A 22,776-nucleotide genomic window follows, 5' to 3' on the forward strand; every position below is an offset into this window, starting at 1 on the left:
GACATTCCAATTCAAGCCAAATAATGTTTGAAATACTAGCCAAGAAAAATAATTATCCTTGAATTTAAAAACCTATTGTACCTCCAGGTGTAATCACTGCCACATCTATCCAAGCTTAACTGCAAATCCCCTAGTTTCTCTAATCTCTTACAGAACAAAGCTTTCATAAAAAGCAAGTTTACCTTGACTGCCAAATAAAGATGTTTGGAGGGCTTCCCGTGCCTGTTTAACTATAGAATCAAATGTCAGAGACTTTAAAATTTATGTTATACTCTTAGCAAATGGACAAATGGGCCCATATTAATTATTTGGAGCAGGTAAAATGGTGGTGTGCTGCCTTGGCCTACACACCAAAGGGTTGTGGGTTCTATTCTCGGTCAAGGGCACATACCTGGGTTGCGGTTTCAATCCCCAGCCCCGGTTGGGGCGCATGCGGGAGGTAACCAATTGATGTGTCTCTCTCATATCGATTTCTCTCTTTCTTCTCTCTCCTCTCTCTCTCCCTCCATTCCATTCCCTCTAAAAATCAATCTCGGGTGAGGATTAACAAACAAACCAAAAAATGGTGGTTTGTTACTTAGTTCCTAAAAGGAACTTAGATTTAAGAACTATGAACATTTTAATGGTGGTGGGGATACAATCAACTTCCCCTCCCCCACTTAAAAATTATGAATTACTTCATATAAGAAAAATTGAACTATTTCATACCCCGTAAGAAAGAAAAAATACTGAAACAACCTAAGTGTCCAATGACAGAGAAATGAATAAAGAAAATGTAGTGTATATGTATATACACACAAATATTACGCACATAAATACATACACACACAATGGAATAAAAAAGAAGGAAATTCTACCATTTGTAACAATATAAAGTCCTGGGAACATGATGTTAAATGAAATAGGACAGAGAAATACAAATGCTATATATGATCTCACTTACATGTGGAATGTGTGTGTTTTGAAACAGTTCTACCTTTCCCGCTTTTTCTCTTTCCTTTTCCTGGGCACATGTGTTCGTATCTGAAATGCCCAGAACAGCATTGTGTATCAAAACTGTGACTTACTGACAGGTTATCCTCTGGCACTGAACAGAGTTTGGGTGTAAATGTATCCACTCTTCATTAGCTTAATGCATGTTGAGGTGGGAGAGGCAGGGAAAGGTTCAGAGGTTGTTTTTAGTTTGTTTGTTGTTTTTGTTTTTGTTTTGATTTTTTGTTGTTTTTTTACAGAGAGGAAGGGAGAGAGATAGAGAGTTTGAAACATTGATGAGAGAGAAACTTCGATCAGCTGCCTCCTGCACACTCCCCACTGGATATGTGCTCGCAACCAAGGTACATGCCCTTGACCGGAATCGAACCTGGGACCCTTCAGTCTGCAGGCCGACGCTCTATCCACTGAGCCAAACTGGCTACGGCTTTATTTTGGTTTTTGTCTGAAATACTTGTGCAAAGAAAATCTACACATGCAAACACAGGAAATGGGAAGTCTAATCTTGTAAACTGCCAGGCACATGAAATGGTCTATATTGTGCTCTGCTTACGTGACTGTTACAGGCAAACTTGCTGAGAATTTTGTTTCTTCCTTTATATTTGGGGTTACAATTCTATAGGTGTGGCTGGGAAGGATTTCATGTATGGAGTGAAATAAATGTGTGAACCCAGATCACAACAGAGATCAAAGTTCCATACCTTTTGTAGTCTTGGGCACTCATTATGGCTTAACCTTAAATAACACTTCTTCTGTGAAGTCTTCAAAAAACTCAGCAGATCAGATGATCTCTCTCTTAATTTTACACTGTTTAAATTACCATATCTATATCACCTCTCTAATTATTTCTTAACTAGAGGCCCGATGCACGGAATTTGTGCAACAGTAGCCTTCCTTCCTCTGGCTGCCGGCACCGGCTTCCCTCTGGCACCCAGGACCCAGGCTTCCCCGCAGCCTCGGCTTCGTTCAGAAGGTCAACTGGAAGGATGCCTGGAAGGACGTCTGGTCTAAGTAGCATATTATGCTTTTATTATTATAGATTAACCTCCTAGAAGGAAATGTTCAGGAGGATCAAATGTAGGTTACATATGCTTAATAATTAGTAAATATTTTAATTTTAAAAAGATTATGAAGAACCTTAAAACATAAGGTATGGTAGTGGTTCTCCTACTGTTTCACTGCAGCCTTTCCTGGTCTGGGTAAAGATGAAAGTGCAATAGCAATATGTGCAAATTAAAAAGGAGTGACAATATGAGAATACTGTACCTTTTGGCCCTTTCCCAGGTGTGGGTTCTACAGTAGTTTTGCTCCATATAAGTATAACTCCACCTGAGTCTCCAGTAAGAACATCTCCATTCCCCAAAAATGCTAAACACTGCACAAATTTTGGTTTTTCATATTTCTACAAAAAAAGAAGAGAATTTTCAGTTTTCCCTTTGGCATGATGACTCCATGCTCACTCAACAATTAAATATTAAAGTTTTATAATGAAATTTATAATATTCTGGTCCTTACCCCAAAAATTCCCTGTTTTCTTGTTAGTGAATTGCCACTCCAGGTCCAGAAAAAAATATGAGATTTACCACATGTTATTATGGTATTTGCATCTGTTGGATGGAACTCCACAGCCAAAACAACTTCATTTGTTGTCTGTGGAAAGAGAAATAAAGCTTTAGATGAATGTATACTCTTATCTCCATCAAATACCAATTACAGCTATGGATAAAGACAGGAAAAAAATTTTAGGATCTATTTTCTTGAACATTTGTAACAATAAATTTTTATAATAATGATTTAAATTTGATGTCTTCATATTATTATATCATTTTTTATACTATTTATATATAACTAGAGGCCCAGTGCACGAAATTCATGCGGGGGAGGGGAGACCCCTCAGCCCAGTCTGCACCCTTTCCAATCCAGGACCCCTAACCGCCTCTGCCTGCCAACCTGATCACCCCAACTGCCCCCCCACCAGCATGATTGCCCCTAACTGCCCCCCCTGCTGGCCTGGTTGCCCCCAACAGCTTCCCTCTGCCGGCCTGGTCGCCCCTAACTGCATGCTGTTCAGTCATTTGGTCGTCCCTCACTAAGCCCCCTGCCGGCCTGGTTGCCCCACACAACATGCTGTTCAGTCATTTGGTTGTTCCTCACTAACTCCCCTGCCGGCCTGGTCGCCCCATACAACATGCTGTTCAGTCATTTGGTCGTCCCTCACTAACCCCCCTGCCGGCCTGGTTGCCCCACACAGCCTGCTGTTCAGTCGTCCCTCACTAACCCCCGTCAGCCTGGTCGCCCCACTCAGCCTATTCGGTTGTTTGTTCAGTTGTTTTGGATGTGACGGCCCCTGGATCTTTATATATATAGATAACTGCATTAGAAAGACATTTAAATGAATTAGTTTTAGATTATTTTAGTTTCTTACACATTTAGGGAAAAGCACACTAAAACTATCAAATATAAGAACAATATACATTTGTCTTCAAGATACTGCCATTTTGATTTTTAAAAAGTCTTATCTTTCTCTGTACTATTATTATTTTTTATTTTATTTTCTTTTTTATTATAATTTCTATTCTTGCAAATAAGACATAAAACCTGGTGTGAAACACAGGTGTCCGTGGGGCGTGGAACATCTACAGGACGTGTACTATTTGAGCTGAATGTGTTCTCTTTAAGGCATATGTTGGGTTAATTGGGGGCAGTATTTGCTGGGTTCAGAGTAAGAGTAGCGTGATCTTGTCTTAGCATCTGACCGTCTTCTGGTCCTTGGTGTTGAGTGTACTATTATTACTGACCACTCATTCATTTAAGAAAATTTATTACTGATTTAGAGATTCACCCTTAGGCTAAAAGCATATAGAATGGTCACTACTGAGTCATACAGAAATGAGAAACAAAAAACCCCAAGAGCTTTTATGCCATTTCCCCAAAAAGAAAACTTAGAAAAGATAGAAGTTTAAAACAACTAGAAGAAAAAAGGAATAGGCACGAGTGTCCAAAGGAATTACAAGTAGTTTTTTCACTGAAATTATTGAACTGAGGATGTCTTAAAAACACTACATTTCAATATGTTCAGTAAGTCATAACTGAGTTCTTACTAAATTGATGTTTTATGATAAAAGCAGCTACTCAAACTTAATGGTGAGGTGAAATCTATATGCATGTGCAGCTGTTTGTTGGTAGCTGGTGCTCACCTACAGGGTGATCACTAAGGAGTGTTTTTTAACTTAGCAAAGAACTTTATGTGCATGGAAGCATTTCTTCACTGCAAACCAATATGGTAAACATGGTAATCTTGTAAACAAACTGAGTTAAATAAAATACCTTTTACATTCTTATACTAATAAAATGACACTTGAAAACAACTGAGCTAATTAACAAAAATTTCCCCCATGGCTTAAATTTTACCGTCAATTTTACATTTCTACTACCAACAGTTGGACACTACAGCTTGTACAGGCACATGAATAAAACTCAAACAATCTAATCTGAATGCTTTCTCCCCCTATGAGGGAAAAGGACAGTACCCTTTTTTGTTATATAGTTTCCACAATGTTTGGTTGGAATTAGTAAGTCAAAGTAAATTTTAAAGATAATATGTTAATTAACAACGAAAAAATTCGTCATCTTTCTTCCAGGATGATGTTGCCTTTTATTTTATTTTAATTAATTAATTTATTTTAAAATCTTTATTCTGACCAAGATCTCTGCCTGCCTTCCTAACTTCTTTTCTTTTAGTTGTTGTTAATCCTCACATGAGGATATTTTTCCATTAATTTTTAGAGAGTGGAAGGGAGGGGAACAGACAGAGAGAGAAACATCGATGTGAGAGAGACACATCAATTGGTTGCCTCCCGCACGCACCCTGATCAGAGTTGGGTTTCGAGCCTTCAACCAAGGTACGTGCCCTTAACTGAAATCAAACCCGAGACCCGCCCTAGCTGGTTTGGCTCAGTGGATAGAGCATTGGCCTGTGGACTGAGGGGTCCCAGGTTCAATTCCGGTCAAGGGCATATGCCCAGGTTGTGGGCTAGATCACCATTAGGGGGCGTGCAGGAGGCAGCCAATCAATGGATTCTCTCTCATCATTGATGTTTCTATCTCTCCCTCTCCTTTCCTCTCTCTGAAATCTATAAAAATATATTTAAAACAAACAAAAAAACAACAACAAAAAACCCCGAGACTGATTGGGCATGAGAAACAAGGGAAAAGGAGTCAGACCTATCTTTGGCAAGTAAGTGGAATGTGGTGTTAATCACTGAAAGGTGAAACTGGTTGGGAGTTAAGGAAGATGATTAGTACAGATTTGGTTCTGTTCATTATGACTTGTGGGTTAGGATATTCAATTAAAGATGCCTGGCAAGCAACAAGAAATATAAGTTTAAATCTGTGAGTGATCTGGGCTACAGGTAAATGATGGAGAACAGAACAGATAGTAACTAAGGCTATGGCAGCTGTATGCTGTCAATGGAGGACATAAGATGTAATTCTGAATAACAACAACATTTAAAGTCCTAGAAAGGAGATCTGCTAACCTTTACTACAAAGGATCAAAATTCACATACTGCACTTTGGTATAACTTCCCTATGTTTCAATGTTAAATTACCCCGATGGCTGAAAGACTATCTGTATCTTCATTTATATTTTTTAAAGTTTGAGGTTTCTTATACTCTTTTTAAGTACAATCAAAGCTACTCTTATTTTCTTTCAAAAGATTAACTTATGCTATTTGAAAACATAACCTCTTTTCGACCAACAAGCTGAAAGCTTGAAGCTTATACAGAACAAAACTGCCGAGACAAAGTGCGGGCGTGCGATTGAAGAGGAATGTGATGTTATTTAAGAGTACAGCAAACATGTCATAGGCTTTTTTTAGTCATCCTGTCACTTTGAATCCCTCTGAAAGCCGGTCAGGAGGAGGCCATTTCTGACCCATGTGAATGCTGTTGTAATGCTAACCTTACATTCCTCTTTTACAAGTTACAACCGATCCACACTAAGGACCAACACTATTCTATACCAATTATAAAATACCAGAGGCCCAGCGCACAATTAAATCGTGTGCGGTTAGGATCCCTAGGCCTAGCTGCAATCAGGGCCATGTCCACCGCCCAGCATTGCTCCTCCACTTCTGTGGCCCCTGCCCCATAAACCTCCACGCTCACAGCCGCCACCCTGCAAGGCTCCTTGGGCTCAGCCACCCAAGCCCCGAGACACTCCTCCACCACCCCGTGAAGCTCAACGCTACCAGTCCCCGCCCTGCAAGGCTCCTTGGCCTCACTGCTGCCCACGCCCTGCGATGCTCTTCTGCCAAAGCAGCCCTGTGAAGCTCCACGCTCACAGTCCCCACCCCGCGAGGCTCCTTGGCCTCAGCCACCGCTGCAACACTCCTTGGCCTCACCGCCCTGAGAAGCTCCATGCTCACAGCCCCTGCTCCTCCACCTCGCGTCCACGGCCCCTGCCCCGGGATGCTCCGCCTCAGCCACCCCGGGAAGCTCCATGCTCACAGCCCCCCGCCCGCCCCACGAGGCTACTCAGACTCCATGGCCCCACCCCGCCATGCCGTGAGAGCCAGACCGGTCCTTTGGTCCTTTGGTCCTTTGGTCCCTTGGTCCCACAGCTCCCTCCTCCCGCCGCTGCACTACGGCGGCCAAGGGCCCACAGCTCCCACTCCCTCAGCTCCCTAGCCTGCTGTTTGCTGTCCGTCCAGTCGTGATGGCACCTGGCTTTTTATATATATTAGGATGCTGCATTTTATGTAAACACGAGTGGCCTGGTGAACGGATTCACGCACATTGAAAGGAAATTAATTAGAAGACATATTTTATTATCGCTACTTGCCCTTTCTCGATAATACAGTGGTTCTCAACCTGTGGGTCGCGACCCCTTTGGGGGTTGAATGATCCTTTCACAGGGGTCGCCTAAGACCATCGGAAAACACATATATAATTACATATTGTTTTTGTGATTAATCACTATGCTTTAATTATGTTCAATTTGTAATAATGAAATTGGGGGTCACAACATGAACTGTATTAAAGGGTCGCGGCATTAGGAAGGTTGAGAACCACTGCTATAATAGAAGTGTCAGAGATGAAAAAAATTAGTAAAATGTATATGAAAATAATATATAGAGTAATAAACAGTAACAACATAACAACAAAAAACATGATATAAAAACATGATATAAAAACAACATTGATAAAAACAATGACTGATAAATTGATTAAACTTATTCTGATATCTCCCCGTATACCACATTAGGAGGAAAAAGCACTTTCAGAGTGCTTGACTAATTTTCCTTGTGATAAAGTATTTACAACTTTAACATCACACACTCTTCGAACTCGAGAGAAAACAACATATAATTGACCATGTCCAAAAACGGGTTCGGGTAGGAATATTCCTACTCCATCTAGAGTTTGTCCTTGTGATTTATTAATAGTCATCACAAATGCTGGCATCACGGGAAACTGTCTTCAAATTAATTTAAATGGGAGGCCAGTGTCAGATGGGGACAAATCAATTCTTGGAATCAGAACCACCTCTCCTTCCACAGATCCTGTTAATACTTCAGAGCTTTATATGTATCGCGCATGCATGAGTCAACATTTTTAAACTAGAGGCCAGTTGGGGAGGGGGAGATACGTGGGAGGTTGGGCGGCTGGCCCTGCCCCCATTGGGCAGGTTGGCTGGCCGCAGTGCACATCATGGCGACTGGTCGTTCAGGTCGCTTGGCTTTTATATATATATAGAGAGAGTGCCAGTGCGCATCATATGTACTGGCCAGTCGGACCGACGTATGGTCGGTCACTTAGCCTTTTATACATATAGAAGATTATAACAATGCATATCATTACATATGCTTTTCAGTTATGTCACCCATACTCCTATGATTGAATTTTTCCTTTAAAATTTTTAAAGCTTAAATGAAATAATAGATTTTGTTTAAAAAGCAGCAGTAGTCGCCTTAGATGGTATGGCTCAGTTGGTTGGGTGTCATCCCATGCACTGAAAGGTTGCCAGCTCAATTCCTGGTCAGAGCACATGTACGGGTTTCAGGTTTAATCCCTGGAAGGGGGCATAGAGGAGACAGCCATCGATGTTTTGCTCTCACATCAATGTTTCTTTCTCTCTCTGCCTTGCTCTCAAAATATCAATTAAAAAAATCTAAAAAAAGAAAAAAAAAAGGCAGCAGTAGCCAAGTAGAGTACTGTCTTAATTTTGAGATTAAACATCCATCTACTTAGTCATTTCAGTAGCATAATGTGTTTGAAATATCACTAACATTGGTTGAAGTTGCTTGAATATTTTATCTTAAGATACCATAAGAATGGTATTCTTAATAGCATAAAATGACAACTTAATAAAGCTGATAATCTGCGCCAGTTAGTGTGCTCTTGCACATTAAGGATATGCAATATACTTCCAAGGATCTGCAAAACAAATAATGTATTCTAAAAGATAACAACTGAAACTTTTTTGGACTTACCTTTATTTCTGCTCCTTTTGACTTTTTCTGCCAATCCCACACAGTAAGCATATGCTCATTGGAGTCATCAATAACACATAAGTGAACACCTGAATCCTAAAGAAAAGTCAATTATAGGCATTTAAAGTTTTTCAGATAAGGCTGACTTTCTAGGAACAAGTACCATATTATTAAAACAGTCAACATTAAGATAATCCAAAATCCTTTAAATGTATGATTCCTTGAAATATAATGAATATACTACTAAAACTGATTTTCTTCAGAAATATAAAAGATTCTTTTAAAAAATATTTTCCAGTTTTAATTCTTTTCCCTAAGTTGATTTCTACTTGCCATCTAGCCAATTTTATTCAGAGATAGCAAATAATTCATTTTGAGGATTGTCCCCTAGTCCCCTCTTGCCTCCTTGTATTTAAAGTATAGTCCCTAGCCAGTTTGGCTCAGTGGATATAGCGTCGGCTTGCGAACTGAAGGGTCCCAGGTTCAATTCTGGTCAAGGGTACATGCCTGGGTTGCAGGCTCGATCCTGCAGTAGGGGGCGTGCAGGAGGCAGCCGATCAAGATCAATGATTCTTTCCCATCACTGATGTTTCTATCTTTCTCCCTCTCCCTTCCTCTCTGAAATCAATAAAAATATATAAAATAAGAATAAAAAATAAATTATAGTCCCTTGAGGTAGGCATGAAATGTATATCATTTTATAACTTTGTTCCTAAGTTTTTATAGTAGATGAAACAAGCTAAAATTAATGGCCTGTTTTAAAGTTTGCTAATTTCAACTTTCCATGATATACATTAATATGAACAAAATAAATAAAAGCATAATTAAATTCCTTTCTATTTATTTTTCCAACGTGATTTTCATTCACATAATTTAAGTCTCCCAGTTTAAGAAAAAAGAACTGTGGACATTAAGAAATTATTTTTTCGCCCAGCTGGTGTGGCTCAGAGATTGAGTGTTGACCTATGAACCAGAAGGTCACACACACAGTTCGATTCCCAGTCAGGGTTCATGCCCAGGTTTCGGACTCAGTCCCCAGTAGGGGGTGTGCAGGAGGCAGCCAGTCAATGATTCACTCTCATCATTGATGTTTTTATCTCTCCCTCTTTCCTGCCTCTCTGAAGTCAATAAAAATATGTTAAAAATTTTTTTTTCCTCTACTAGCATTTGCAGCATATACTTTAAATGTCTATGGAACAAAGAAATACTGTGATGAAGAGGAGAGGTACTGAGAAAGGTCAGAGTTTATTCTCTTCTCTTTATCTTCCTTTTAACCTGTACCAGAATGATTATCTAAACCAGGAAAAGTTAGAGTAGGAGGCAATCCAAGATAGTCTTAATATTTTAACAATATCAACAAGATGACAAAAGTTTCTGCTACAGAAATTTTAGTGGGGGAAAAAGGTAGCAAAAGTATTTCCTTTCTGTCCTGTCCTTTTATCTACTTTTCTAAATACCTTTCTCCCAATTCCTGACTCATTTGACCCTTGACACTCAGTGCTTTCAAGGTAGCAAAATTCCCATATCCACCCAAATTTATCTTTTTGTTCTAAAAATGTCCCTTCCTCTTCATGTCGCACAAAACTCCCATAATCCAGAATATAGCTGCTGATACCTAGGAACTGAAGAGATTATATGAATACATTAATATATTCTAAAGTATGAATGGGACCCAATAAAACATGGAGGGATATTTATATTTGAAACTAAAAATTATGGATCCTGCCCTAGTTAGTGTGGCTCAGCTGGTTGGAGCGTCATCCCATACACCGAAAGGTCGCAGGTTCAATTCCTGGTCAGGGCACATATCTAGGTTGTGGTTTTGATTCCTAGCCGAGGCGAGTATGAGAGGCAACCCATCGATGTTTTTCTCTCTCTCTGTAAAACAAACAAACAAAAAATGATGGAGCCTAAAATGTAGCTCTCCTACATTTAAATTAATATGAAAGTTGAAATGAACAATTACATATAATTTAAGAGTGAAGAGATTGTTTAAATTAGTAACATCCTGTTTTATTTCCCCTCAGAATAAAGCTTCAAGGCTTAGGTAAGATTGTTAGATACTGAATTTTAAACTCATGTTGTCATTAATTCAGAGCCATGATAATTCATGATATTAGTGAATACAAAGTTCTGTCTTTTGCTCCAACATGACATTAAGAAAAGACAGTATTTGTGCATAATCAACATTTTGAAACTAGAGGCCAGTTGGGGAGGGGGAGATACGTGGGAGTTTAATGACAACATGAGTTTAAAATTCAGTATCTAACAATTTGTGCAAGTTTCAGGTCTGTGAATTTTCTAAATAAAATAGAGCTCTGTTATCCAAGCTAAACAAAAGCACAACTTACTGCTTGTTTTACTTTTACTATGCCAACCATGTATTCCTCTAACATTTCCCAATACTACACAGGAATTTTATTTTAGGACAGAAAAAAATTAAGTATAACTAAGTGTAATATTCTGGATCCTAGCTAAACCAAAGTACTTTAGTATTTAGGTTAAAATGCTGGCTATAGCTAATATCCCATATTTCAATTCAGAGTTATCACTTTCTATGAACGCACAGACACAAAAATGAGCTTAACTTCTTTTTGGCTTCTTTGTACCGCTTGCTTACTCCTTTAAAAATTATTACTTACAGCTTTTGAAAAATCCAGGCATCCTACTCCACGCTCAAAAGTTCCAAGTCCAATAATCTGCAGTGTGGATAGACTAACTGAATCCCACACTCTGACATGGGGTTGCAGAGGCTGCAAAAACAAGGGGAAAAACACAAGATAGGACTCACTGGTATATCGGTGGATGCCAATGAATACCACTATAACACAAAACTGTTTACTGTCTTTAAAAAGTAATAGAGATGGATAAATATCTAATAAAAAATAGCTACTACATTTAGACATGCCCTCAAAGAATCTTGAGCAGGTATTTTCTTCTCATACCATAAAAATAAGGATATAACAACAGTGATAATAGTTGTAGCAGCAAATGATCTGAGTATTTCTCTAGTGCCACATACTATTCTAAGTATATCACATGTATTAATTAGTTTAATCTTCATAATTCTATGAGCTATTTACTATTACAATCACCATTTCATAAATGAGGAAATTGAGATATGAAGATTTAAATAACTTGTCCAAAGTTACACAACTATTAAAAGGTGGAGTTCGGATTCAGACCCAGGAAAATTTGCTCTGGATACCCTGCTTTAAGCATTACCTTTATTCCTGAGAAAAGAATACTTTTTAAAATCAGTGCTCAATAAACTGCTAAGCAAACAGTTCTTAAAACAGAATCTGGAACTGGAAGGGGTCTTATAAGTCTTCAAATATAATCCCTCCAAGTCCTTTTCATGAAAGAAACAAGCCAGAGAAAGCCATGAGTACAGTCATATATTTCTAATTAGTCATCATTAATATTCACTGTTGATCCTTACAAATAAGGGATTTGTTATTTAAGCCTATTTAGTAATACTAAATAGCAACTAAAAATTTTAAAGTGTTATCAGTGCTACTCATATATAAAATCAATTTAGGGAAATTGCAGTACCTATAGCAAACACTGATAACTTATTCTATGCTAAAAATATGTATATAACGCCCAGCCACCATGGCTCAGTGGTTGAGCCTTAACCTATGAACACAGGAGGTCATGGTTTGATTCCTGGTCAGGGCACATGCCTAGGATGTGGGTTTGGTCCCTGGTAGGGGGTGTGCAGGAGGCAGCCAATTAATGATTCTCTCTCATCATTTATGTTTCTCTCTCTTCCCCCTGAAATCAATAAAAATATATATAAGTTAACAATCTTATCAGTATTCCCATTTTTAAAAGTAAGTAGTTTCCTTGAGCATACTTGTTTGTATTTTTTTTTAAATGTATGTTTTTATTGATTTAGGAGAGGAAGAGAGAGAGAGAACTTCAATGATTAGAAAATCATTGATTGGCTGCCTCCGAACATCCCACACTGGGAATTGAGCCCATAACCTGGGCATATGTCCTGACCAGGAATCGAACCATGACCTCCTGGTTCATAAGTCAATGCTCAACCACTGAACAACACCGGCTGGGCGAGAACACTTGGTTTTTAGAAAAAAATATTTAAGTAGTATAATTTTCATTTGGTTTTTAGAATGTTTTTACATTCTAATATTTTTCCTTGCTTATACTAGAAATCATAGTTAAATTTTAGAAGAATAAATTGAGATATAAAAGTTATCATCAATTCCATTCTAATAGTAATGTCACTAGGCATAAAACTGTGACACTCACCCTTCCATCTTTATCCACTCCAGCTATCTGTCCAGTTGCAATCCTAATTTTGTCAGGATGTACAGCAAGGCTAAAAAGCAGTATTAACAGCAACTTTAAATACAGGAATCGTAAGAAACAGCAGAAATATGCCTTAGTATCAAACATTTTTCAAACATCTTTTTAATCATTAAAAAAATCTCCCAGTGACCTATTTCTTTTTCTTTAACAAATCAAATAAACATCAAGTATAAAAAGATTTCTAAGTTTTCAGTTGTACTTCTTTATTAAACTTGACAAATTAACAAAACACTAAATCTAAAGAAAATATTTATTCACAATTGTGCCTTAATAAATTAAACTTTTTTTTTTCCTTCTGCCTACCCACCCTTCTTTCCCCTCTAGTAATCACCATGCTGTTGTGTTGCCTGTGACTATGAGTTTTGTTTTTTGCTTAATTTCTTCACATAAACTGTTTTCATATATCCAAGTTCCTTTCTAGTTCTGCACCTATGTACATATACATATTTCACATGGTTTTATTACAGTGAAGATGCATAATGCATTGTAATTTTAATCTAGTATTAAAACATGAGCATTAAAGGGTTTCAAGATGGTGGCGGAGTAGGTGGATCTTTCTTGCACCAAACTGGAAATAAAGCTAAACTGGGGAACATTCACCCTGAATTACCAACTAAAGAACAGTTGAAGAGGAGGCTTTTAAACAAGGAAGGGCAGAAACCACCTTGAGACTGAGAGGGAGTAAGGAAGAGAGAGAGAGAAACATTGATGTGAGAGAGAAATATCAATCGGTTGCCTCCTGTACGCGCCCTGAGTGAAGAGCAAACCCGCAACCTAGTACCTGTGCAACAGCTCGCACGATATAGGTGGGATTTAGCCTCATAGTCAGCCAGCCTGAGGGGAGATCCTACCCACAAATGGGACAATAACAATCAAGACCCAATTACAAAAGGAGAACCAAAATAACCCATACAAATCAAAACATGTGATACATCACATAAACAAAATGAAAGATAAGAATCACTGATCATATCAACAGATACAAAAAAAGCATTTGATAAAATCCAGGACCCCTTTATGATAAAAACTCTCAGTAGGTGGGCATACAGGGATCACACCTCAACATAATAAAAGCCATGTATAAAAACTCTACAGCCAATATAATGCTCAATGGGCAAAAACTAAAAGCATTTCTCTCAAGATCAGAAACAAGACAAGAATGTCCACTTTCACTACTCTTATTCAACATAGTGCTGGAAGTCCTAGCCACAGCAATCAGATAAGAAGAAGAAATAAAAGGCATCCAAATTAGAAAGGAGGTACTAAAATGGTCATTATTCACAGATGACATATTATACATAGAAAACCCTAAATAACCCACCAAAAAACTACTACATCTAATAAATGAAGTTGGCAAAGTAGCAGGATACAAAATTAATATTCAGAAATCGGTGGCATTTTTATACACCAATAACAAACTCTCAGAAACTAAAAAACAATCCTATTTACAATTGCAACAACAAAAAAGAAGGTACCTAGAAATAAACTTAAGCAATGAGGTAAAAGACCTGTCTGTACTCGGAAAACTAAAGGACACTAAAGAAAGAAACAGAGGAAAATGCAACAAGTAGAAGCATATACTATGTTCATGGATCGGAAAAATTAACATCATTAAAATGTTCATATTACTCAAAGCAATCTATATAGATTCAACGTAATTCCTATTAGTATGCCAATGACATATTTCACAGATCTAGAACAAATATTCCAAAAATTTATTTGGAACCATAAAAGCCCCAAATAGCCTCAGCAATCTTGAGTAGCAAGAACAAAGTTGGAGGGTCACAATACCAGATATCAAACTATACTACAAAGCCACCGTAATCTAAACAGCCCGGTACTGGCGCAAGAACAGGCATATAGATAAACTAAACAGAACAGAGAGCCCACAAATCAACCCACGCCTTTATGGTTAATTAATATTTGACAAAGGAGGCAAGAGCATTCAGTGGAGTACAAACAGTCTCTTCAATAAATGATGTTGAGAAAACTGGACAGTTACATGCAAAAAAGTGCAACTAGACCATCAACTTACATCATACACAAGAAAAAAATAAAAATGGATAAAAGATGTAAGTTGAGAAACCATAAAATTCCTGAAGAAAACACAGGAAAACACATTTCAGACATCTCTCAGAGCATTATTTTTGCTGATATGTTTCTGAGGGAAATATAGGAAAAAATAAATAAATGGGACTACATCAAACTAAAAAGCTTCTGCTCAGGAAAATAAACCCTCAACAAAACAAAAAGGGAACCCACAATATGGGAGAAGATATTCACCAATGATTCATCTCATAAGGGATTAATTTCAATACATATAAAAGAACCAATACAGATCAACACCAAGAAGACAAACAATACAATTAAAAATGGGCAAAGGACCTGAATAGACACTTCTCCAAAGAGTACATATATATGGCCAATAGACATCTGAAAAAATGCTCAAGGTCACTAACCATCAGAGAAATGCGAATTAAAACTACAATGAGGTATCACCTAACACCTGTCAGAATGGCTACCTATCAAGAAATCAGCAAATGACAGGAGCTGGAAGAAATGTGGAAAAAAGGGAACCCTAGTGCACTGTTGGTGGGAATGCAGACTGGTGCAGCCACTGTGGAAAACAGTATGGAGTTTCCTCAAAAAACTAACAATGGGACTGCTTTTTAAAATATATTTTTTTATTGATTTTTAGAGAGGAAGGGCATGAACCTGGGGGTTGCAGTTTGATCCCTGGCCCAGTCAGGGCTCATTCAGGAGGCAACCAATTGATATTTCTCTCTCACATTGATGTTTCTCTCTCTCGCCCCTTCTCTCCCTTCCTTCCACTCTCTAAAAGGCAATGCCCGTAATATCCTTAAATTCTGAGGTGTCCACAATAAATCATTTCCAATAAAACCAAGATTTTTAAAACCCCCAATAATAAAAATGAGAGCGTGAAATTAAAAAATGAACAATGTTAAATGATACCAACCATTTTACACAGTCTGTATGTCCCAGGTAGTGCCGTTGAGTTCTCTCCTCATAATTAAATAGTACTACTACTGATGCTATGAAATAAACTATTTCCCCGGTAGGAAGAAGGTAAACATTAGCTCGACAGTCCTTTCCTCGATAACCATATCTTAAAAGAAAGAGTCAAGGTTTTAAACAAGCACAATATTCAAGGTGTTAAATTAACAATTTTTTCAAGGATACTTAAAGATATCAGAAAGGTATAGTGTAAGAGGACTGGCCTGGAATTTGAAAACTCATGTTTGCCAGTGTGCTTGAATCTTAATTTCCCCCATTTAACAGAAAAATAAATATAGACTGAGTTCCTGATGTGTCAGGCACAGAGCTAAACATACAAACCAATGTGAGGCCTATGTCCCTGGAGCTTAGGCTCTGGCAAAAATGACAAAAACAAACACCAATTATATCATTAGAAATTGTGGGGGAGAAATAACAGCATGGTAGAAGAATAAAAGGATCTAAATGGAGAGAAAAAGAGAGATCAAAAGAAGGGCTATCTGAGAAAGTGACATTTATGCTTGACCTAAATGATAAAGCAGAGATTGCCAAGCACAGTTTGGTAGGCAGAGTATATGTTAAACAGTTGTACAGAATTATAGGATTGGAGAGATTTCCAAGCTAATTTCTGCCAAAAGGAGGGAATGGTTCAAGGGGGTGGGGAAAGGGGGTGTAGGAGAACAGAGACAGAAAGCAGAGTTCAAACTATTAGCTCCCTTCCCCTTCACTGTGAATTTCTTAGACGTTCTAAGAAAAGGGAGAATTTCTAAATGAAATTAGGAGAGCACTGTTTCATATAGTCATTTTTTTTTTAAAGTCTGGCTAAGAACAGAAGTTAATTCTGGAATTAAAAGAACCTTGTTAATTTGAGCTCTTAATTCATATTTCCTAGGTTACAAAATACTTAACTGATGTTTTCTTATTTAATTCTCACAACAGGCCCGTGAGGTAGGGGTTATTAACCTCTTTTTCAAGTGAAGAAAGTAAGTTTTACTGGGGGTAAGTGGCAGAGCCAAGACTCAGACACTAGTCTTCTAATTCCAGTCCAATGCCTTTGCTATCACATCACAAATACCTACTGTAAATGATCTTAAAATATTGCTTGCCCTATTCAAAGACATTAATTTTGGTGATTTTAAATTGCTAATAGCAAATATATAAAAGGATAAGAGGTTGGTATGCTTATTACATTTACTTTGTGATATATAAATCATTTCAATAAAGGTTAGGTAAACTAATTTTCTTAAATGAAGCCAGCGAATTTGCTGTCATGGTAAAAAAAAAAAGGATACACCCACTCCAGTTTGAGCTTCTCAGGAGGCAGTTCTGCTCTGATGTCATCATAGTTGTCAACATCAGAAGGAATAAACATTGTAATTGGCCGACCTCGCATAAACATTTTAATATAGTCTCCTTCTGTTGAAACACAAGAGAAAAATTAAGTCAGAGATGTCTTTTCTGAATAACCACAGAAAAGTGATTAATGTAATATGATAAAAATAGCTACTTTAGAGTTCTAGTCTTATTATATATCATTGTTTTTGTGTATAAAAATCTAGACCAAAACATTGTAAGAAAAAACTATTTTTTTTCCTTAAATGAGAGTAACTATTTTCATAATTAAAATATTTATGTGTATAAGTTGACACATTTCAACAAGGCCAGGAAGGTTGAGGTAGAAAAATGCCAAGAAAATAATTTTGTCATGGAAGTTTACCTAACAGCTGAAAAGAAGAAAGAGATTATCAGGGTAGACAACAACCATGTCTATCACACCATTTGATCAACCTACTGATGATTTAATGACTTACAAAAAATAAAGTCTCAGAACATTCCAGAAGTAGAGGAGTCAAATACCCTCATAAGTCAGGATGGGGAGAGAGACTCAGAGCTCTGCTATACAAGGCTGTGAGAAGAGCTGGGAGGGAAAAGATGACCAATGTCCCTCACTTTACAATTGGGCCTACAATCAGCTTTGGGTCTAAGCAATTAAATTCAATTATAATACAATAACATTTTAAAGACAATCCTAGGAAACAGTTTCTAATTAACAGGCTAGGTTCTAAAACATCTTTTATTTCACAAACCAATGGCTGTTTATAAGATCTACAATAGTCTAAAACTAAAAATATCAAAAAGACAACTCTAGAATCAAATCAATCTTTATTGTATACCTTTTACAAGTGGGACAATATTTCACTTAACTAAACAAATGAAATTATTACTTATGCCTTAAAAAAAAAAAAAAGACACCAAAAAGCCCCAGTATTCCCGCCTACATACAGAAAGGTTTAATAAATGTTGTAGTGGGTGCAAACTAGTTACAAAAGAACCTAAAGAGAAGGAGAAAATAAGAAACCGAGTACAAAGCATAGGAAGTGTCTATCACTTGCCAACTTGTCTGGTAATATGAAAACAGACTAGACTAGGGGTGGGCAACCTTTTTGTGAGTGCGTGCCAAAACCAGCAAAATCTGACTCAAAATTCTCCTGCGTGCCAACCCTAATTTTTTGAGAACATGTTACGCCTACTTGATATCTCTTAAGGTGTACGTATGTGAAGAACCTTGAAGAAATAAAATTCATTCGAGCGACAAAAACACAGTATACGATGATGAAAAATACATTTATTTTTTAATGTATATATGTACACTGATAGTCCGACAGAAAACTTTATGACTCCGTTTGATATTATCAGTGGGACTTTTGCTGCTGCATCACTGATGACAGAGATTTTATATCAGGTTTATATTTCGTGCCTGATGTAAGCACGAGCTACTACTTTCATCCGTCAGGCTACTCCTATTATGAGACTTAACAAAGGTCATCACTGAGAACAAAGATTCACAAGTGTATGTGGATGAAAACATGGAGAGTAACGCTGTTGCAAAGTTTTTTAAACAGAAAAAATTTTCTGGAATGGCATTCCAAGTCCTCAATAGTTCGTTTTCGACACTTCTCTCTGGTACTCCTGTCTCTAATCGCTTTTTTTCAATGTTTTCCAAGTCAACTCTAAGGCCAATAAATTTCTGCTTCTAAATTGAGCTACTCTGAAATTCAATCAACTGCATTTCAAAGTCAGCCACGTCTATCCATGAAAACATTTGTAAGTTTAGTTCCTCCAGTTTCATGCTGTCTGGAAACCTCATGAATTTTGCTGTCTCTTCCAGTTCTCTGAATTTCGCAAATCTTGAGAAGAACTGCTCAATAGTTGGCTGGATGATGTTTAAAAACAGCTTTTGAAGGCTTTGACAGTCTGTTCTGTCATCTTTTGGGAGGTCTTTGATGTGCCTCTTGAAGTTTGGGAAATATTTAAATCTCTCACCATCCACATCCCTCTTAAAGACTTCCAGTTTCTTTTCAAAAGCCTTTATGTAATCAAACATAACATCAAGTGTCTTGCCAGCTCCTTGTAATTTAACATTTAAGTCATTCAAATGTTCACAAAAATTGTAAATGGAAGATTATAAGAGAGGGTTTCGAGTGCCAGCAAAAGTTACTGGTGTGCCATGTTTGGCATGCGTGCCAGGGGTTGCCCACCCCTGGACTAGACACAGACTGAAAATGTGGTCATCAACCAGAGGTTGATACAACCTTAGGACCTCTAATAATGACCTACACTGCTAAGGAGAAGAGTACATAATACCTCAATACTTTATATCACTTGGGTTGCGGGAAACGAGTTAAGTCGGCTCGCGTGAATTGTGCGTACTCCGCGGGAGCCGTCTTTAACTCGGTTCATATAGATTTGCGGTGGAGTGCGGGAAACGTGTAAACTCGGGCCGATTGTAACTGCGTATTACCAAATATTTCATTTCAATCGAACCCATACTTCAAAAGATATAGGCATTTTAACGCGCCATCTTATATTTTGGCGGGAAATTCACCCGACACCGAAGTGATATAATGCAAACCGAAGAAGGAAAGATACATTACTTTGCTGAATATCTACAAGTATTTCTTCAGAGTTGGATTTAAAAATTATGCTTGTAATGGGTGAGAAGTTCAAGTTATTTTTATTATTATTACTCACAGTGTGCTCAGCCTCTCAGACCTAAGAACAGGCTAACACCTCCCACGCCATGATTTTAACACCACATGATATATGTCTTTATTACTTCTGAATCTGAGAGTGGGCTCTGCTTCCTGGTGATTTTTAGCAGAGCTGAACTTCGATAACTAAATGATTACCAGCTGCAACAATTTCCCTTCTGCAACCATCCTTATCTGTATTTCCTTGTCCTCCTCCTCCCCCCCAGTTTGCTTTCTTATCAATGTGAATTTTTGTTATGTAATTTGCAATTGTTTTTAAATTCTTAAAGGCAGATATCCTGTCCTTTGGAATTTCTCCCAGAATCTTTGATCACACACATATATATATATATATATCATAAATGCTTTCTGAATAAAAAATAAAGCATTTAATAGATGCTTCTATCACCTCTTAGAGTAGATTGTATGTCCAGCAAAGGGAAGAGGTTTAGGATAGTATAAAAGAAAAAAACAAAACAAAAACACTCACCTTTGCCAACAGAATACCATACTGATTTCTTTACCAACTTTCAAGCAGCACTAGCAACTAAGTAAAAGTAAAGGAACTACCTATCTAGAAATTCTGTGGAATAGTGTTAATAAAAATACCATAAAACACCATCAGTTCATTTCTCTAGACACATATAATGTTGGAACTGAAAGAAATCTTAGAGCTCACCTAGTTCCATTCCCACTTTTATAGAGGGGAACCTAAGGCTTAGAGAGGTCAAATGAGTTTTTAGATTGTATTCCAAAATTTTGTGTATTATGTAGAACTTGGGAAACATACTGAGTGAATGACAGACTGGGTTAAATATACTAAACTTTATCTTACCTGTGTTCCTTTTACTTTTTAAAATGTGGCTACTAGAACATTTAAAATTAGACATGTGTTGTACATTATATATATCTATTTCTATTGGACAGTATTGTTCACACAAATGGTAAGTGAAAGGGTTAAAGACAGTGGTTCTCAACCTTCCTAATGCTTCGACCCTTTAATACAGTTTCCTCATGTTGTGGTGACCCCCAACCATAAAATTATTTTCGTTGCTACTTCATAACTGTAATTTTGCTACTGTTATGAATCGTAATGTAAATATCTGATACGCAGGATGTATTTTTATTGTTACAAATTGAACATAATTAAAGCATAGTGATTAATCACAAAAACAATATGTAATTATGTATGTGTTTTCCGATGGTCTTAGGCGACCCCTGTGAAAGGGTCGTTCGACCCCCAAAGGGGTTGCGACCCACAGGTTGAGAACCGCTAGTTAAAGAGAATGAAACGGAGCAGAGAAAACTTATTGTGCTTAGCAGGTATCTTGCAGAAAGCTTGCAACTTGAGCACCGCATAGCCCAGATAACCACTAGCCTTCTGACGCTGGGAGGAGCCAAGGACAGACCGGACTCTTTCGTCAGCAGAGCAGCTTACAGCCAGCAAAAATTAATAAAAAAAAACTTCTCTCTCCCTGATCTCTTGGCTGATGCCTTTCTCGGTCTCAGCCCACCTGCACCCAGGTGCCTGGAATAAAATCTCTTTTGATATATTATGGCCTCATGTCATAGGTGCGTGACCCCGGCCCACCCCGAATCTTTCAGTAAGGTCCTCAGGCTAGTCCAAAGAAGCCCAATTACCTGACAATACAGCTTACTTATATTCCAAATAATAATAGCTTGAGCTCTGAATCCCAACAGTAGGAAATAGAAGAGGAAGGTGATGTTTCTGCTCTATTATCTTTAAGAAGAGTGAATGACAGTCAAAATTTTGAAATGCTTGATGCTACACTTTCCTTTCTATGTTCTTCTCACACACCCCCTAGCACTTCCTCTTTAGCCTCCTCAGGTTTTGTTAACCTTCTACCTTAATATTTCCCCCTAGGCTGTCCTGTACCCCAAAGTGCTCCAAGTCACAAAATGATCTTCAAATTCCCTAATCCAAACCCTGTGGGATAGTTATCTCGGGTGTTCTGAGAAAAGAAGTTTTACTAAAATGATTCCTAATGATGTACATAACTGATTATTAAAGTTGCTTATACATTTAAAAGAGTTTAGTCAAAATTTATTAATCTTTCACAGATTGTAAAAAAGTGAAAGGAAAACTTCAGACCGAGCAGAAAAGGAAGTTATTACTGGATAACTCTGCTCCATGATCAGTTCCTCCAGTTATTTTTTTCACACCTTGCCCTATTTCTGGACTTACAAATTTAACAAACAACCAACCAGCCTTCTGAACTTTGGGAATGCTTACAATTTAAAGCACCATTCTCCCCCAAATTTTCACTTTCAGAATCCATTAAAGTATTTTTTAAACAATCTTTAGAACTAAAGAGCCCATCAAAACTAGAATTTGCATTTTACCTTGAACTAAAATATAGTTGTAGAGTGTGACGCTACCTAATATCAATGAACAAACAGAAAATTAAAGATTCTTTAGTTTGAGCTTTGTTGTGGGGAACCGCCTATTGTCTTCTCTAGCAGAGAGGTGTGGACAAGGAGCGCAGAATGCTGGTGACCCTTGAAGCCCTGGCAAAGGTCAGGGCTATGCACCCACTGTTTAGTCCAGACAATGGTAGCTGAAGCAACTTCCCCACTAGATAGTCATGTAAATCCTTACTGATAAGATAGTCTGTTACTGGAACTTGCCTGCCTAAGGGCTATAGGTGTATCCCAAACTAAATAAAAAAATGGCAAGGCCTAAGCAAAAGCGGAGTCCATCCTCTTGGGATGGGCTCTCGCCTGGCCCCCCAATTTCCAAATTATTTCTTGTCTCGTCTCTTTCATTTGTGTGTGGCCCCTCTTACAGATCCTGAACCCTGAACCACACGGGACGTGTGGGAACATTCACGCTTTGTCTCTGATATTAACGGTTATAGTCCCCCAAATTAGAGAGCTAAACAACAGAC

General features: G+C 37.8%; 1 protein-coding gene across 9 annotated transcripts in view; it reads right to left on the minus strand.

The window, feature by feature from the left end:
* EML4 (echinoderm microtubule associated protein like 4) overlaps positions 1 to 22,776 on the minus strand; it is a 157,258-nt gene that overhangs the window by 34,705 nt on the left and 99,777 nt on the right. For 8 of the 9 annotated variants that reach the window (XM_006083421.2, XM_006083422.3, XM_014447866.1 and 5 more), the window contains 7 exons: positions 17,129 to 17,252; positions 15,799 to 15,948; positions 12,762 to 12,831; positions 11,129 to 11,239; positions 8,487 to 8,582; positions 2,506 to 2,640; positions 2,257 to 2,392 (listed from right to left, as the gene is read on the minus strand). In XM_006083421.2, coding sequence (XP_006083483.1) covers positions 2,257 to 2,392; positions 2,506 to 2,640; positions 8,487 to 8,582; positions 11,129 to 11,239; positions 12,762 to 12,831; positions 15,799 to 15,948; positions 17,129 to 17,252 — 822 coding nt within the window. The remainder of the gene's footprint in view (positions 1 to 2,256; positions 2,393 to 2,505; positions 2,641 to 8,486; positions 8,583 to 11,128; positions 11,240 to 12,761; positions 12,832 to 15,798; positions 15,949 to 17,128; positions 17,253 to 22,776) is intronic. The other variant, XM_023747411.1, reaches the window with a different exon arrangement.

This window comes from Myotis lucifugus, unplaced genomic scaffold (genome assembly GCF_000147115.1).
Source record: "Myotis lucifugus unplaced genomic scaffold, Myoluc2.0 scaffold_6, whole genome shotgun sequence".
Classification (NCBI taxonomy): domain Eukaryota; kingdom Metazoa; phylum Chordata; class Mammalia; order Chiroptera; family Vespertilionidae; genus Myotis; species Myotis lucifugus.